We start from the raw sequence: 18,873 nt of genomic DNA, 5'->3' as shown, positions 1-18,873 counted from the left end.
AAATACTTCTTGTTATATTGCCTTATCTGAGCTATTATAACTACAAATGGGAGGTTTATTGTTTTCTGGCAAATATTTGGACAAGTCGCACTCACTTGTAGATACAGATAATCTTTTGTTCAACTTATCGACATGATATTTCATCTGATAATTATGAGAAAAAAGATTAGATTCAGTCGAAGTTATTGCTAGATTCAGTAGAAGCAATTGTGGTCTTTGATGTCAATCCGTCTTGTTTGTTCCGGTTTCATTACTTTCTGGCTTGATAACGAGTTTTTATCAATTGTGTTCGCTAGAAGGGCCTAACATACTTTCTAATCGAATTTGATTCACTGACATTGTCTGCAATGTAAGGAAAATTATTAAAATTATGATTCACTGACATTGCAATGTAACCATAATTATTAAAACTGTGCCGTTTAATTTAGAACAAGATTATCATTTCCTAAATTAAATTCCCGTTTAATTTAGAACAAGATTATCATTTCCTAAATTAAACGGAATTAGAAACACAATAATAATCAAGCAGAATTTATCTATAAGAACGATCCGAAAGAACAACCGAATAGAGCTAATAAAATATTCTTGCAGAATGCGAATTAAAGGCAGAATGTGCTTTAAGAAATACTCATATTCAGACAGGCATATGTCTATAATTTCTCTTAATAAAAAGAATTTAATATCAAACTTTGTTATGCAACGAATTACACTGCCGAAGTGAATATTTGTGTCTTCTTAGCAGAATTTCTGATTTTATTTGCAGTTGACTTTGCAGACAAGAGCTTCATATGTGACAATGACCAAGCAATCCTTGGCTCTTTCAAAAAAACAAAAATCTGTCCTCTTGTTGGAATTTCAAAAATTATCAAGTTTATAAAGTTTATTCAAAAATTATCAAGTTCAAAGTAGTATAGACTTCAACTTTGTGAAGCAGGTAAACAAGTTACTGCTTACCTCCAAATACTTTATTTACGAAAAGAGGAATAACAATTCACTAAATAAATATGAGATAGTTATTAAAACATAAACAATATTTCTATATTATGGTTTTCTTTTGTATTCTGTTTTTTATGCATGCGCGATTCCATCAGAAGCCTTTGCTTCTCGTCTGGTTTTCACTTCAGGGGAGCGTGGGGGAGTGTATGTATCTGAAAGTTCACTGTCTGAGGATTTTCCTGGAAAACGTCCTCCCCCTACCACGAAGGAAGTGACACTGCAGTTGAGGAAGTCGTCTGGAACAGTTTCAGAAGAAATGCCGGAGTCTTGTGAAGCTCTGGTCGGCTCAGTTTTTGCAACATCGAGAACTGATTTTTGTGAATCCATGGCAACACTTGGGGTACCCACCACTGTTGCCACTGGAGTGATTGGTTTGTTGAAAATGAAATTTGGTATGTCCAAAAGACTCTTAACCTAGAAACGATAAACAATATCAATTAACTCTTGCAGTTGCATACAATTTATAGTAGATAAATGTATAGCTTCATAGACAATGAGTTAAAATTATTTGGTAAAATTTTACATTCTTTCTTCTTTCATTTTACTATCTTTGTTCTCAAATAACTACAATTACTTATAATAAACGTACTGGATTCATATATTGCACCTTTATGGTAGTATTTTTGTTCTATTTTTATTTATGGCACTTTTATCTCTCTAATTTTTTTTAGTTTGTATACAGTGCAGATTTCTATCAGTTAGATATAATTTTGTTTGGATGATTGTAATTATTATGCCTCATTCCAGTTTTCAGTTTCCTTTTTTTATATTTGTTTATTTTAATTTCCCTCTTTTAATGTTATTTTATTTCAAATCAAGAAATTTTATGCAATAGAGTAAATATTAATTCTTAACTTTAACATTTTTGTAAAGATATTTAAATTTAGTATATGTTTCATCAAACAGTTTGAGTTAGAGAATGCCATTTTGTATTTTGCTAGATGGAACTGACCTGTACCAACAGTTGCTTCTCTGCTGCTGTCTTGGAGTTGCATATTTGGTACACGGCTTGTCTTCATAAAAGAATTTAAAAAAAAGATGTTCGCGGTACGTCGACTGTGATTGTTTGCCGGAACACAATTTTTAAGAGAACAGTCTTAGGTCATTTAGAAGATATAAATCATTTTCCGATTTCTATAAGGTATCGGATACTTTGTGTTACCTCTCTGCGAGTTATGGTATTTGGCAGGTGCACTTGTGAATTTCTTGCCATCGCATGTGGTTAAAAAAGGAATGTTTCTCCGACCTAAATTTATCGTGTTTTATGGAAAGGAAAGACTATGGTGAACAGGACAGCAGAACAGCTTTCATTTCTCAAATATTTAATCGACATACTAGTTCTTCGAATTCCGAATTAAAAACAAAGGAAAACAAATCTAGTCTTTTTTTTCTGTTGCAGCTCATTTGTCTGAACATACGAGCTTAAGCATTTAGCAGAAAAAATGTTTTCCGACACTTCACTTTTCTACACTTTCCTTTTATTATAAAACCTACTTTTTATCAATGGAATCATAGATAATATGATATTATTTTAAATTTTGACAAATGCTCAATGATATCATTACCGTGATCTGAATGCATATGTGTACATATAAATTTATAAAATATGCAGCTATTGGAAAATCTAAATTCTGCATTCCAAAAATTGTAGCGTATATATTAAATACTCAGCATTTAGATAACTCTCTACCTTAGATATTTCGATTCGAAAAAAATCTATTACACCCGAATTTATTTACTAAATGTAAGTCAGCAGATTCATTTTTTAATTAATATATATATTTTGGTCATACATATTGAAATTATTTCCTAACTATTTTGGACCAATTAATTAGAAATTGTAGGCTTGAAAGCTTCTTCATAGGATTCTAGTTGCAGCTAAAATCTTATGATGTGTTTTTCAAATATCCTATTACCGAATGTAATAAATAAAACATTATTATTTTTTTTATTTGCAATGCATTGAACGAACATCTCACTCGATGGTTAACATGTGACTGGAGCGTTATATAATGTTTATGTTGTATAAGTTTATAAATATTGCATTACTCTCCTCACGTTTTTGTTAAATGATTCTAGATAGTGCTTCTTGTACAAAACAAGCTCAGAATATTTATTGGTAGTTTTTGACTCTCGGAATAGAATATAGTTACGTAACCTGTTGACCTTTATTATTTTTTTTTTACAGTGACAATTTTTTTCTGCGACTAGTAGACAGGTTCTCATCGCCTGTCCCTCCCTTGTTTCCTCTTTTTTACAAATTAGTTTGTAGTATATTTCGCAAGCGAGGTATATAATTTCTTAAAAATTTATTTCCATTTCTGCGAATTGTTTTAACCATTTGATTTCCGAGTTTGCTAAAGAAAGCAGTGGCCTTGCAGAAAAGAATAAAGAACAAGTTTAAGATTCCTTATTTTTAGCAGGTATTTGGTCGGCAAGTTTGTGACCTGACATCCGCTTATCACCTTCGTCCTTCGTGTTGCGGTGACAGTGTTTCGTTGCGTAAGAGAGCTGCAATGAATAAATACCTCATCAATTAATGCTCGCATGCCATGGGCAAAGTAGCTCGCAATTAAAGAGGCAATAAGCACCAAAACGTGTTCCATAATTAAATTTTTTTTAACATTCTGTTAACAATAAATTTATCTTTTATCTGACAAAAATTCATTTTATCAGCAGAGAGAAGAAATCTTTAATATATTTACTAACAGTAAATGTATCTTTCACCTTACAAAATTCACATTATTAGCAGAGAGAAAAAGTCTTTAATGTCTAAGTAACGTTTATATCCTATTTTCTCATAATTTCATTATTAAAAGAGGCAATGTTTCAGTGATGCAGAGACAGAGAGAGAGGAAAGAGGCACACATTGGCGCCAAAACATGTTCACCGATTTTTAAAATTATATTTAGATTCTGTAGGATGAATTAATCTTTGATTAACAACAAATTTATCTTTCTTCTGGCAAAAATTCACGTTATCAGCATTGAGAAGAAATCCTTAATTTCTAAGTAACGTACAAATCACATTCATCACTGAGCCATGCTAGCTTCTCACTCTACACTTCTTGTTTAAAACAAAATTTTACTCAAATATCATATCCAATAAAATTTTAGATAAGCTAAATTTTAATTTGCTACTTTTCAAAATACTTAAATCTTATCTCTCGGCTGTCTTTGCGACACTCGATCCACTTTCAGTGGGTCCTATCCCACGTCGGCCTGAATGTCAGTGAGCTAGCTACTAGCCTGGAAACACTGTTTCTTCTGAAACCATGCATGGAGAAAATGCATTTACTTACTCTGAAATTTCCTCAGTTTAAAAAAATGGAAATAAATGAGCTTTGAAAAGCTCAGCCAATCGTGCATAATACTTTTGTAGAAGCACTGGAAATTCTCTTCAATTCAAGAATGAACTTACCAAAGCAGCAAACTACTCTGTCATGATTTATTAGTGGACACACGTTCCAGCAGATTAAGAAGCATTTCCCGATATGCCATTGATGTGAAGCTAACCAGGCATCTCCCTCCCACATACTTGATTGCTTGAGTTATACTAAAGACGTTTTATAGAATCCAGTTTTATTCATACCTTTTTTTTTTCTTTTTTTGCAGGTTTTCGGATTTATGAAGATAGTCTAAGTTTGCTAGCATCTAGGATCGGTAACAACCAATAACTTTAGGAACGAAATTGACATAGTGTCTAAAAAGAAAGGAATTGCATACTTGGATCGTATCTGCATTTGCTTTAAAATAATACGGAAATTCTCTTTTTTTTCTAAATTTTATTATTCAAATCTTCAAAATCTAAGAAGTACGTAATTTATTATTTGCTGAAAGTTTTCGAAAAAACTGGTATATTTTTTTTATTTTTACGTCGAATCATAAACGGTTAAAAAAATTTTCTAATTTATTTAAATATTTAGAGTAAAGGAAAACGATCTTACCTGTCTGGGAGGCACTTTGTAGTAGTCTTCAGTGACAGTGGCGTCGGCCACCAGCCATGCTCCTATCTCCTCGAGTTCCTTCTGGTACTTCCCTCCCTCCTGCTTACTGTGGTGCGTGAGGATCTGGTGGATGGTGGAGGCGATGGCCTGCAGCAAGGAGACCGCCTCCTTGCAGAAGATCATTAGGTCCCCTTTGCCGGTGGAGCTGTCACTGTAAACAGAATAAATACCATTTAGGTTTGCTCATCTTGAAGAGGTTATAAAGAATGCCCCAAAAAGAGGTGTACAGGGTGCGGCAAAAAAAACTCGGAAAAAAATTATTGCATCATAGAATAGAAGTTAACTAATTTCTTTTTAATTTGAGTTCATTTCTTTTTGTCTGCCACTTCAATTACAAGATATTTTATAATGTATCTTTTAATTTACGTTTTGCTTTTTGGCTTTTTTTCAATGTCAAGCAAAAGATCTGTTATTTTAGATCAAGGAAAACGACAGTGTGAGATCGTTCGTTTGCTTAATGTGTCTCGGCAAATGGTGTCTGAGGCAATCTGTCGTTTCAAAGAACTTGGCAGTGACGTTCGTCGTCGCAATGATGTCAAACGAAAACGGACGGTAGGTACGTTTAATAGCGATCAAAAAGCGAAAAGCGAGCTCATCAAAAAGCGAGTTCAATCAAATTCGAGCGTTTTCCTGAGAAAGATCGCTCGTGGAATGGAAAGAAGTGACCGATCAGTGTGACGAAATGCAAAAAAAGGCAGAGCTTGAACTAAGCCTTACAAGTTCCAAAAAGTTCAGTTTCTTACTGAAGAAAACAAATTCGTGCGACTCCAAAAATGCGGAAACCTTTTGAGACGGGTCACATGTCAGAGCTGAGAGAGATTCCTTTTCATTAATGAGAAGTTCTTTATCGTCCAACGAGATCATAACTCCCAAAACGATAGGATCTGGTCTGTAGACACTCCAAGTTGACACAGAAGTTGTTGAACATCGCCAACATCCTAAGTCTATCTTTGTCTGAGGCGGAATTTGCGCAAGCGCCAAAACACTTCTGGTTTTTGTGGATGAGGGCGTTAAAATGAATCAAAGTGCACCAACGGAACATTCTAGAATCTGTTGTATTTCCACAAGCCAAAATGCATTTCCGCAAAGTAAAAAGACTCCGCACCAGTCCACAAGACCAAAAAGACACAAGACTCGTGCAAGGCGCATTTTCGGGAAGTGATATCATCTGGAGAGGGGGCACAAAACTCGCCGAATCTCAGTTTTGTGAATTATGAGTGTATGGCCCATTTTAGAGTGTAGGGCTTGCACTAAACCATACAAAAATTTCGATTATCTAGAGCAATCGTTTCAATGGGAATGGGATAGATTAAAAGTAGAAGACTTGCGGCCCATTGTTGAAAATTTCAACAAGCGTTTACGCCTCTGCATCGCTGCAAAAGGTGGTCACTTTGAAATCAATTGAATTTATTTATTAGTAAAAGTCTACTCATTATTATTTCCTATATTTTGTTAATTTATTTATTTTTAATAAAGTTATACTAAAAATTGTTTGTCCGGGTTTTTCTGCTTCACCCTGTACAAACTGTAAAGATAAGTTTGGTCAGCAAAAACAAATCATTTTTGCAAAAGAATATGGAGTCACAGAAACAAGTCTTTTTTGCAAAAGAATATGGGATCAAAAACGGAAGAACGACCGCTGCAGAGGAATCTTTAACAATAATTAAGCAAAAGAAATGGAGACATTATATGTGACAAAGTGCTTGAAACATGTTTAATGGATTACAACAGCACTAGCAATACACTAAGAAGATTCAAAAACTGACAGATTCATTAATAATTAGGCATTTTATGAGATTCAACGCATGTTTTCTGTATTTATAAATCAATGTAAATGAAAAATATGCAATCATTAGTGCAAAGGCCGTTCAATACTTTTATTTTACAAAATATTAGCAATAGAAATGGTTAAATTCTTATTTCTAAGAAATGCACGATAGAAAGATCAAGAAGCATAATTTTCTATAGTTCAAATTGCCATTTTTTTATGATTCAACAGCTGCTCTTCATATACAAGCACAGAGATTATTATATATGTATAGAAGTAAGCAATTAGTTTTGAAATACTAATCAGAATTCTTACGTGATAAAATTTTGTAATCCCTCTTTCAATATTTGCATCTAAATCTGCATTACATGATAAAGAGGGAAAATATGATTGTATTAAAACATCATTCAAAAGAATGTGTACAATAAATTCTTGAATGACCATGCTTAAATCGATTAATGAAGTCTAAAGCCACAAAATCGATTTTCGATTATGCTGTTACAAACATATACTGTAGGCGAAAATCTTGCCTTAAAATTTAAATTCATAAACTTTCTGAGTTTGGATGATTTAGCAACTTTTAAATACTTTTTTATAAAAATATTTAAATTTAATTATAGAAGTTTATCAGCTTAGTGAATGAGAAAAATGGGATGGGGAATTGTATGAAATAGGTTCATAATAGTTTTACAAGAAGACTAAAAACAGTGAATTCGTAATGGATTGATATATGTAAAAACAATGCCGCTGTATTTATGAATTGAAGCATTTTTTGCATTGCCCAGAATGGTGCATACCTTCTCCTTTTGTTACTCTCTAGTATAACATTTATGGAATTAGGCAGGCTGATATTTACCTGCAAGTAGTCATTGAAAGAACTTTGTTTACGTCTTCTATTCTGGTCTGGGGAATTAGCTGAAATTTGTCGATTGTGTTGAGGTACCATTCTTGGATGACGAACCCTTGCTGGGGATGCACTAAGATCAACTTCTTGGGGGTGATGGTCAAATAGCCGTACATGCCCAACAGACCCGCATGGTAAGAGAACTCATTATCGATGATGGAAATCTCGAACTCTCGTCCATTTAACACTGAAATAAAGGAAAATGTTACTTTCACCTCTTCTTTAAAGGGATGTAATCCAAAATCCTATGTTCTATTCTTTTGATTTAGAAATTTTGTATTAAATTAAGAATATAAAATATCAAAGGAATGCAATGTTGAATATGAATGCAACAAATTTATCTTAAAATTTAATTTACATCGGTATATATATAAATTAATTTAAGTCATCTTTTCTTGCTTATCGATATATAAACAAATATAATATTAATTATTATTTTATATCACTTTTAAAGTTTTATTATGCTTTCAAATGACTGATGATTCACGTGTGTCATTTGCATTTTAAACAGCATGAGAAATTTATAAGAATTTGAAAAAATTGCTCTGTAAAACTAGGTAGATAATTATATTGCGAAATTTTCTGGCTGATGTACTTTTTTTGATATACTGTTAATACCAATGTTATAGAATAGATTTTAGTTAATTATAATATAAGTGCTTCAAACCAACAAAAATATTCCTCTGAAACATCTACCATTACAATAAATAAAATACTTGTTATACTGATTACATACTACAGCTTCTTTGAATCTTTTATTGTGACTATTTTTTTAAGTGATTTCCAATTTCCAAATATTTCATTCTATAAACATTCCAATGGTGACTTCAAAGCTCTTAAATTTAACTGAGAAGATAATTTCGCTTTATTATTTATACATTTACCTGTATTTGTTCAAAAACTTTTTATATTTATTTCACTGTCATTTCATAGTTAAAACTGCATTGGCCAAAATCTATTACTTGCAACAAGTGTACAAATATTTGAAAATACTTTTCTTTGAACAAATTTTTATTTGTTCTTGATTTTATTAAACTAGATTAAAACTTCGATTATCTCTTGCATACTTATCTCAGGATTGGGTTGCATTTGTTATCAAAGCTTTCGAATGATATAGAAATACAGGAAAAGGTCTTTTAATGTTACTGTAAGTTGGATTGTTATTCGATATAATTTTTTTTTATTATTTTATTCAAAGGTATTAAGATAAGAAATTAAATACGCATCTAATACAAACTTATTCAATAAAAATAATTATATATATATATATATATATATATAAATGAAAAGAAACCGTAGTACTGTTTTTAGTGATAGTACAAAGAAAAAAAATCGGTGAATTATCAAAAGGTATAAGTAGTTGTCATACCACTGAAATATATTTTGAACATCTAATGCATTTGCTAAAGGCTGTAAAATTGTTTAAATGTAGTAATTTTAATTTTTAAAAAAGGAAGAGAAATAATGAAAAATGCAGCTGTTCGTATATAGGACGTCATATGTGACATCCAGCGAATTAAAGAAAAACAAAATGGAGAAATAAAAAAAAAATCGCTTGACTGTTATAGACATCACGTGTTCGTCTAATCTCATGGATTGCGATAGAGGTCAGTTGCTTTATCGATACGGCTGGAAAAATAAATTTTCTTTTCTAAAAATTATTTTTACATAATTTCAATTCTAAAAGCATCGTCTGAAATTGTTAATTTCCTCGTTTCTCTCTCTCCCTGTTTCTAGTCACTCTCTTTTTCTTTTTTTACTTATTATTATTTTTTTTTTTTTTTTTGTTATTTGCTTCTATTTTTATCGTCTGCAGTTTCATACGAGATAGATAACGTTATCGCAAAGAAAAACACAAATTTTTTAAGTGAGATTTTTATTTTGCTGGCATTTATTTATTAGAATGTGTGCAAGATAATATCCAGTGGCAGATTAATGCATTTTATGACTCCATTCTTTTATTAAAATGCTTAATTTATTTCACATTTCAACATATTTAGACTTAACTAATTTGTTAATGATTTAATTGATCTAAAATAATTCATTAACAAATTTTGATTTCAGTATTATTTTGAAAATATACAGGGTGTTGCCGAATTTGACCGCCAAATTCAGATGGGTGATAGTAGGCATCAAGAAAATAAAGAATCACCATACAACATAGGGTCCCAAATGACGTTTAGTAGGTGAAAATCCCAAAAAATATAGGGAGTCTAAGAATTGTTGAAAAATGTAAAGAATTAATAAAAAATAACAAATAATATTTCAGCCATGAATTTTTTAAAATTGAAAGTACACTCTTAAAAGTTTTTTTTTTCATGTAGGTAACATGCCAATTTGATGATCCAGGGGGTCGTAAATTACTGGAAATGGAAAAGTACTTAAAAACCCTAATTTTCAAAAATATTAAAACTTGAAGAAAACTAAAAGCTTGAAGATGTAAGAAATTTTATGTTCTTTAATTTGATATAAGTGTGTAGTGTGAAAACTGAAGAGGTTTCAAGATATTCAAGAAAAACTAAAATGTGCACCTGAAAAATCGCTGAAATTTCTTCGCCATATCTCAAAAAAATACATTCAAGAGGAGAGAAGATATAAAAGATATTAAGAAACAGGTTTCAAACAAAAAAAAAAATCAAGTTCAAAATTAGGCTTAACTGTTGCCAGATAAGTAATCATTACAACTTGCCTGCGAAAACGAAGTTCATATCTTCCAAAACAATTATCTTACAAAAATTGCCTTTGTATTATCTTAAAATTCAAAAAATCGCCATTTAAATTTATCAATTCCATTCCCGTACTATTACGTTCCTTAACATCATTTTTAATCCAATTTTATACACTGTACTTAACAATGTTTTTAAATGCATGATCAAATTCGAATTCATCCATCAAAATATTGAAGTGTAGGATTTCAGCTATTATTTACTCCGTACTAGGATTTTCACTATCGCTTTTATTTCATAACATTCATAAAGCTTTTTAATTTGCAGCAAACTGGTTCAATGGAATTCACGTTTTTCAGAAGAATCAAATAAAAAAGTGAAATGTTACTTTTTTTAATACATTCCATATTTATCATTTAACTGTCTAAAGAGAAACTGGTCTCTAGAGGCGGCTAGCACTAAAGAATTTCAAGATTAAATTTCGCTTAGAATAAAATTTTCAAAAGTTTATTTTAGAAGGGATCATTTTTTTTTTTTTTCAATTTACCAACTAAAACTATTGACTCTACCGGAAAAAGAATTACTCACTTTTTTCGAGTTGGATAACTGGGCTAGGTGGCCAGAGGATGGCCCTGATGGCGGCCATCCACTCTTGCGTGATGGCCTCACTATCCGCGGCCAAGTGGATAACGGCCTTCTTGTCGTCCGAAATTGTGAAGGCGTACGGGTGGGTCCTGGAACTGCTCCTGTAGATGACCGCCTTCTGGCACGAGATGGACTTCCAGAAAGAGGCACTGTGCTTCTTAGCGGCCGAGCTGTCACCGCTGTACACACTCAGGACTAGGCATGGGTCTGAGTCGTCGTTGGCGAACTCGTCTGGCTGGATGGCCACACAACGCTTCTTCCATACCTGAGAGGAATAATTATATTTTCTAAATTCATACACTAAATTGTCTATTTTAATTGGAGCATGCAGATCCACATCATTAAAAAAGCATACACTTGCACCTGGCTAAATGATGTGAAGAATTATATTTTATGTTCATCATTGAGTCAATAAATGTACTATTTAAAGAAATTGCGAAGTTTAAATTTTTATATAATTCACCGCTCAGGTAAAATCTAGTAAAGAGTCAGTAAAATCTTCTTGATACTTTGGCATTTTAATCAAAACAATTTCCTCTGTTCTACGACCAAAATTGACCGAGTTATAAAGCGTTGAATATCACTGCATTGAATGATTTTATACCGGTCTAGAGAAAGATCCGCTAGTTAAAGAATATCTCGAGGAAGTGGCAGATGTCGGTTAATCTAAAATAAAGCAATTCAAAAATACATAATTCGGTCAGTTTTGGTAGAAAAAAATTTGAAACATTTCTTAATAAAATTTTTGTATTTTAATTATGACTAATTGACTGTACAATAATTTAAATTTGTAATTTTTTTTCTAAATACTGTGGTTGAGTTCGAAGGGCCATCGCCGACCACGGTACAACCCTTCCCTTGGGAAGTACTTCTCGTCATCAATGGGAGGCAGTCAACCCCACCTCTCACTGTACCCACCAGGACCAACCACCTTACTGAAAGCTTTTCGTCCTCATTTTTGAGATGCCACCCAGTGGGAATAACTGACCGCATAAAAGAACTGCCAATTTAATAGTTAACAAACTATAAATATCTAAAATTCGCCTTGTTTATTTTCAATATTATAATATATTGAATGTTATGCATTCTAAAAAACATTTAAAGACTTACTAACTTAAATTTTAGCTATTTAAACATATAGTAATACCTCAAGATTATGTAACTGATGCAAAACACGTAAGTCGAGTTCTGGATTTGTATAAAAATATAATTGCACCCAATGAATTTTAATTCATTGAAGCAATGTCTGAAGAATAACTGTTATCACAAAATGCAATAAAAAGAGCAATTTTCATATATATATCAATATCAAATTAACAAAAGATTATAAAAATATGTATTAAAGTATTACACAAAACGGAGATTAATCTAGATTTTAATAATTTAATAAAATCCAACAAATTTAGTATTTTTTTTTCTCTCTTAAGATTTCTTTACAGCATATTAGTAATATTTTTATTTCTTGCTTTGTACATAGAAACACTTCTAGTTGCATCCTATTGATTTCAAAGTTGATCTTCCTTTTTTATATGAGCCAAGACCTTCTATCAAGCTTAAAATAGTCACTTGTTTTTCTAATCGATCTGTGTGTGTAGTATCGAATTTTACCTTAGCGACTCACTATGTGATGCTGAAATTTGATGAGAGGAATGCCAGCTCACGTGTCGCACTCATCATTGGACCATGATTGAAATTTACGAGATCCATTCCAAAATAGCCCTTTTATTGCTCCAAAATTGAATGTTGGAATAACTAAACTAACCTACTCTATCTTAAAAGTTCCTCAGGCAGTGATTGTATTGCTATGTCAGCTCTAATTTTGTTCAGTGACGTCATTATTATCAAATTCTAGCAAGATTAATAAATTTCAAGATTTCTAGCAAAATTAATAAATTCTTCTAATAAAATACTGTTATGGCATCGTTTCTGGCTCGTTATTTGGGAAAAAAAACTAATTTTCTATTTTTAAAAGAAGTAATTTATACAATATTCTCCTTTTCTTTGATACAAGGTTCGTCTTTGTTTTTTGTTGCTCATGTAGATGAATTCTTTTATACAATATTCGTCTTTTCTTTGATACAAGATTTGTCTTTATATTTTGTTGCTCATGTAGATGAATTCTTTTATACAATATTCGTCTTTTCTTTGATACAAGATTCGTCTTTGTATTTTGTTGTTCGTGTGCTGGAATCAACATATCGAAACACCAGAATAACAAAAACTCTTTTTCGAATTTTCAAAAATATTTTTTGTAAGGACTTAAAAAGTATAAAATATATTATTCTTAAATACTTGTAATCATATTTTCATATTTTTAGCGTCAACTGTAATTAAATTTTGCTAAAAATGACTTTCTAGAAATATTGAGCGAGGTTTTAAAAGAAACAATAACTTTTTAACAAGGCTATAATTCAATGTAGGAAAGCCGCCATTTCGATGAAATAATGGCTTTTCAGTAACTTAATACAATTGACAAAGCGCAGAGATTAGATATGATAAATGCACTATACCACTTCACACATGATGAAACAAAACTTTTTTATTTATTATCAGCGTGACATAATTTTTTGACAATACAAGGGCAAACGTTTTATTTTCGATCACTGGATATATCATAAGCATTTTTATCGCAAAACATCAATTCAAGAATCGAAATATCAGTTGAACAATCTGCCGAATTTTATAACACTTTTCTCATAGTGCCAACAGGAGTTCAGTTTTTTTCCAATATATGACATTTAAAAATTTTGACAATAAATTCAAAAATATTACTACAGTTTTCGCGAAATTTAGTAAATGACAAAATATATCTTAACAAATCGCAAGACATTCTTAATTCCGGAATTTCATTAAAATCAAACCTATCTTTTATTATAACGTATTAAAATTTTTAATGATCATTGTCACATAACATTTATAAAAGAAAAAAAAATCGTTTGACAACAAACTGAATATTTGCACAAATAGAATCTGAAAGAATAATAATTGAATCAGAAAGAATAATAATTGAATCTGAAAGAATAATAATTGAATCTGAAAGAATAATTGAAATTGTAGAAAGAATAACTGAATCTTAAAGAATAATTGAAACTATAAAAAAGTGAAATTTAATTTTTAGAATATCTACGAACTGTATTGATTTTATTCATATGTTCAATCAATATTTACTCTCTTCTAATATCAAAAATCCATTTGAAAAGTTAAATAATTAATAAAAGCAAAATATTACATTTTCGCCTGGAAGCAAAAGTTATTTCACCTTTGTTATTACATAAAAAATTATCTACTGTATTATTAAAAACCAATCTAAAATTCAATACAGTCGATTATTTTCATACATTTAATAGAACTTATTGTCTATTTCATTAAACCTTTAACACATATAACTTAACAATAAATTCAGTAGCAAGCGCTTTTACAATTTGTGGAACAATTTCTGAAGCTAAATTATCATGCTTTTCAACATGAACGATGTTAGTATATCATGGAAATAGTACAAAAATAAATAAATAAAACTGTTAAAATTAGCTGTTTGGCTGATTGGTCTAAATGGAGAATTAAAGCATCACAATGATGAGTGATTCATATTATCATGAATTATCTGATTTCTCAATTGCAACTATTTCATCAGATGCAGGTACACCCGTCCGAAGTCACAAGAGATCCCCACGACCCAAAACGAGCAAGTGTCATATGTGCCTCGATAAGGTGCAGGAACTCACCTGTTACACCGCAGGTTTGTCATCTTGCCTTATCACGACAGAGGACTTTTAGCCGAATGACAACAAGCATTTCAACTCAGAAAAGTAAAGAATTTGTTTCATCTCTCTCAACAAACCTTCACTTGCACAAAATTATTCCATAATGCATTTTTTTTAACTCTTTTTTAGAGAATATTTTCATCCCATACAACTATCATTCAAAATTTTCGAAATAAACCCCGACTCAATTTTTCATCAATTCCTTTTTCCAAAGTTTTTTTTAATTAAGTATTGTTTTAAAGTCACTTTTTTAAATCAATATCTTGGAGTCAGTGTATAAACATCTAATAAAATTTAAAAATATAATAAAAAATTCATTTAATCTAAATAAATAAGATTCTTTTCGATTTCTTAAAACTGATCTTCATTATTTAAGCTTTGAAAAGACTTAAAAAATTCCAGAGCAAATAGTATGAGGATAAATAATAGGTTAAAACTGTAATTTCAGAAAAGAAATGTTGCTGCTGTTATTTTTTGTTTTTAAGACCTGTGTTTTATGAAAATTGGCTTCTAATGGCATATCCTATAATATTTAAAAAAATTAGGATATCAAGGTATATTGTTTATTTTGAGGATGCTACCCAAAGAATTAGAAAGTAAAATCATAGACGTTATTTTTTTTTCTTTTGAATTTTTACCTTAAAATGAAATTTATTATTTGGGATAAAAAGAATTTCTTCTCATTTCTCAAGATATATTCGCTCGATTGCTTTTTGTTGAGATATAAACCACTTTTTAAAAACACATCCAATACTTGATGAACTATATTTTTTCTCTTTTAAAAGCAAAGCAATTTATCCCATATGAATTCAAACAAGAATTTATTAAAATTGATTTTTAAAAAATGGAAATTCTAGAGGAATAAAAAAACGAATTTCATAATTAGGTAATAAAAATTTGTAATAAATAAAATCTGTAATAAATTAAATTTTTAAAAATCATGCAGTTCTTCTAATAAATCGTTATTCGATGCCCATTTCGACAGAGACAACCGCAACATAACTGGGTTTTACTAATTCATTTTTAGAGTTTTGTACATAGGATTCTCACACGAAATGCTCATTAGACAGAAATCTCAAAACATTCTTATGTACTTAAAAGGATCAAGTATTTTTAGAAATTTAAATTTCAGGAGAATTAACTAAAAATCACTAAAATTAATAATATCACGTAAGAATATATTTTTATTTATTATTAATAGGATATTCTTGCGTGAATTAAATTTCAAAAATGTCATAATTATGCATTATGAAATTTTTTTGAAATTTAAGAAATTTAATTAACATTTGTTTCCACACATTATTACTTTAAAAAGACAATTAAAAATATATTGAAATAATTAAAGACAAATTATTTATTACAGTTTGAGGTGCGGTATTTAAATACACTATTTTTCATTTCTTACTGCACAGCGCATTTTTCAATACATTTATTTGTTGGTTTTTAAAAGTACAGAATTCTCTTTAAGTCAAAGGATGGCAGCTTATCTAAAAAAAATATACTTGTGTTCTAAATAAAGCAAAGAAATGTTATGCTGATGCTGTGTTTAATATAAAATTATTAAAGCTGCAAATAAATGCTAATGAATTGCAAATTAACAAACAATAAATTCAATACTTGCCTTCAGCCCTTTATGTCTTGATTTATGAGGTAACTTTACGTGCAAATAACCAACTTTCCAATTTACTTTCTTCTCTTCTTCCACGGGCTTTTGCTCTGGCAGATTTTCCCCTAAATCGCCCGCAAGAGTGCTTGACTCCTCCACTGTCGATTCGCTTCTCAATAAATGAGAAAAATCATCTCCAGACATGGCCATTAGATCAGCCTCAACGTTCAGATTTTTACCAGCTTTCGCGTCTCCAGATTCAGATTTGAGAGAATCATCAGTGTCTTTTTTCAACATTGTGTCATGTTCTCCACCAAGACTGCTTTCATCTACAGAGGCCACCGTGTCATCCGATATTGTCCTTGAATAGACTTTAGAATCTTTGATGTTTTCAAAACTTGATTCTGAAGCCATTGAGTGCAGACTTATAGATTCTTCAATGTCAGCGTGGTAACCTTCCATGGATATGTTCTTTATTTCTTCAACTTCTGTTTTGATGTAATCTGTTTCATCTGCTAACTCATCTTTCAATTCTCTTACTTCTTCGCTGTTTTCGATATGAGATGCATGATCCTCCTTCTGCCGAGAACAATCCATTGTGTCTTCAGCAGTTTCGTTTTGTTTATTCTCATTAACAATTTCGGTGGATATATTATTTTCCTGACAGTCTTGAACTTCCTTCGTTCGTTCAGGTACATCATTTTCTTGAAAATCATTATTTTTAATATTACTCTTATCCGATTCAACGAATGTATCCAGTTGATCGGAGCCACAAACTTGGACATTAGCTACAATGTTCTCATTTTGATTCTGGCATGTAGAAGATTCACAATTTTCAACAGATTTTATAGAATCATTTACATTACTTTCGGCTTCAATAACTGGGTTTGAGCAATTTTCAGATTTATCTGCTTCAAAAGATGCTTTAAGATCTGCAATTTTATCCTTCGATGTTGAATCAGATTCTGGACATGTTAAGCCTTCTTCTGTTTCTGTGCCATCTTTATTATCATTTTCACTTTGGATGTCAGATTGAAGTTTGTCTGAAACTTCAGATGATGCTTTAGAATCTCTCTGTTGTTTAGGGCTATCCGCTTCATCTAATTCTTCATCTTCTAACTTCTCTTCTTCAAACGTATGCACCATCTTCAAATCTGCATATTCAGTAACGCTGTCAGTATGAAGTTTCTGCTGTACTGTTTCTGGGCCACCAGATGATTCAGAACTTTCGGAAGCGCTGCGACTGAGGGATTTGATGACGTCCTCGTAGAGGCTATCAACTTTCACACTTTTCACGGCCGTAAGGATTGACTCTCGAATTAGTCTGTCGACACACTGACCAATCACCTTTTCTAGATCTCTTTCACTAAGTTGAATAATTTTGTCTTCAAATCCTTCGTCGTCCGTGGAACTGAATGCAGCACTCTCACTCTCGCACTTTCTTCGTCTGGTTCTCTGTATATTCAATTTTGTTCCACTTTCTTTCAAAGAAAGAGATCTGGATTTAATTCGAGCTTGTTCCATTAGATCACTTGTTTCTGGAACAGAGCACCTTCTACTTGTTTCGCATGGCATAGTATTGTCAGAGCTTTCATCGTTTGGATCGTCTAACTCTGGTTCAATGTTTGAAATTTTCTCAGTTTCTTCACAGGCAGCACTATTTTTGTGTTTTTCTTCCGAATAACAACTTTCTGGATTCATTGCAATTGGCTCTTTTGTTGTATTGGAACCTTCTGCAACAGATTCAGAAGCAGAAAGTTCTGCAGAAGTTAAAGACTTCTTCCTATCTTTTTGGCTGCTGTTGCGCCTTTGAAATAATTTAGTTAAAGGCATATTTGTCCATCTATTAGTTTCGCAGTTAAAGAGTTTTAGTAAAGAAAATAATTAAAAATTCATATAACTAAAAGAATTAATAAAAAAAATGTTAAAAGAATTTCCCCCTGTCATTCAAAGTTGTTTAAACGCTGCAGAATGACCAATGACATCTTTAATATATGCAGTCTTTCAACGTTATTTTTAAAACATCAAAGATCAATACGAACACCAAAAACAGATATTCCAGATGGACACGGGAAATTGACAATTTTTCGAATGCAGTAATGCAGGTGATATTTATGCCGCTGCCACTCAACACAATGAGTTCTAATCTTCGGTCGAAGGGTGTAATCTCTCACCTAACCTTTGAGATTCCATAAAAGGTGCGACGAAAGAGATATGCAAGCGAATTCAGTGATCCCGCTTTATCAATAACATTTTCTGTAAAACAATAGAAATGTAGTAGAATCAGACGCAAAACGATGCAGTTCCTCCTTTTGTTCGCTGGTTTCTCTTTTTCGTGCGTCGTCACCTTACAACGTTATAAATTTGCTTTTAATAATAATCATCAGATGACTTTATGCGCTTCTTCTCCGATCTTTTAATTTTCCCACATAAGTAGGAAGATAATGGCTTGTTTACTTCATCCTCTAGAAACTCAATATCTTGTTTTCAAGTTTATAAAGTTATATTTTTTATTATATTA

At 31.3% G+C, this 18,873-nt stretch overlaps 1 protein-coding gene across 1 annotated transcript; it reads right to left on the bottom strand.

Moving 5' to 3' along the window:
* Window positions 1-656: 656 nt before the first annotated feature.
* On the bottom strand, window positions 657-18,489 carry LOC129983984 (uncharacterized). Its single transcript, XM_056093722.1, has 5 exons — window positions 16,368-18,489; window positions 10,929-11,250; window positions 7,627-7,861; window positions 4,943-5,153; window positions 657-1,410 (listed from the first exon to the last, which is right to left on the bottom strand). Exons 1-5 carry the CDS (start codon window positions 18,183-18,185, stop codon window positions 1,069-1,071), a joined length of 2,928 nt encoding a protein of 975 aa, XP_055949697.1. The 5' UTR covers window positions 18,186-18,489; the 3' UTR covers window positions 657-1,068.
* Window positions 18,490-18,873: the final 384 nt, after the last annotated feature.

Source organism: Argiope bruennichi, chromosome 9, assembly GCF_947563725.1.
Source record: "Argiope bruennichi chromosome 9, qqArgBrue1.1, whole genome shotgun sequence".
NCBI lineage: Eukaryota > Metazoa > Arthropoda > Arachnida > Araneae > Araneidae > Argiope > Argiope bruennichi.
The sequence above is the reverse complement of the archived record's forward strand: the minus strand, read 5'-3'. Positions and strand labels throughout refer to the sequence as shown.

Coding starts and splice junctions, on each gene's coding strand:
- LOC129983984 (XM_056093722.1), bottom strand. CDS start 18,185: ATGCCTTTAACTAAATTATTTCAAAGGCGCAACAGCAGCCAAAAAGAT. Junction 11,251..16,367: donor CAAGACATAAAGGGCTGAAG/GCAAGTATTGAA, acceptor TATTCCTCTCAG/GTATGGAAGAAGCGTTGTGT. Junction 7,862..10,928: donor AGTTATCCAACTCGAAAAAA/GTGAGTAATTCT, acceptor CCTTTATTTCAG/TGTTAAATGGACGAGAGTTC.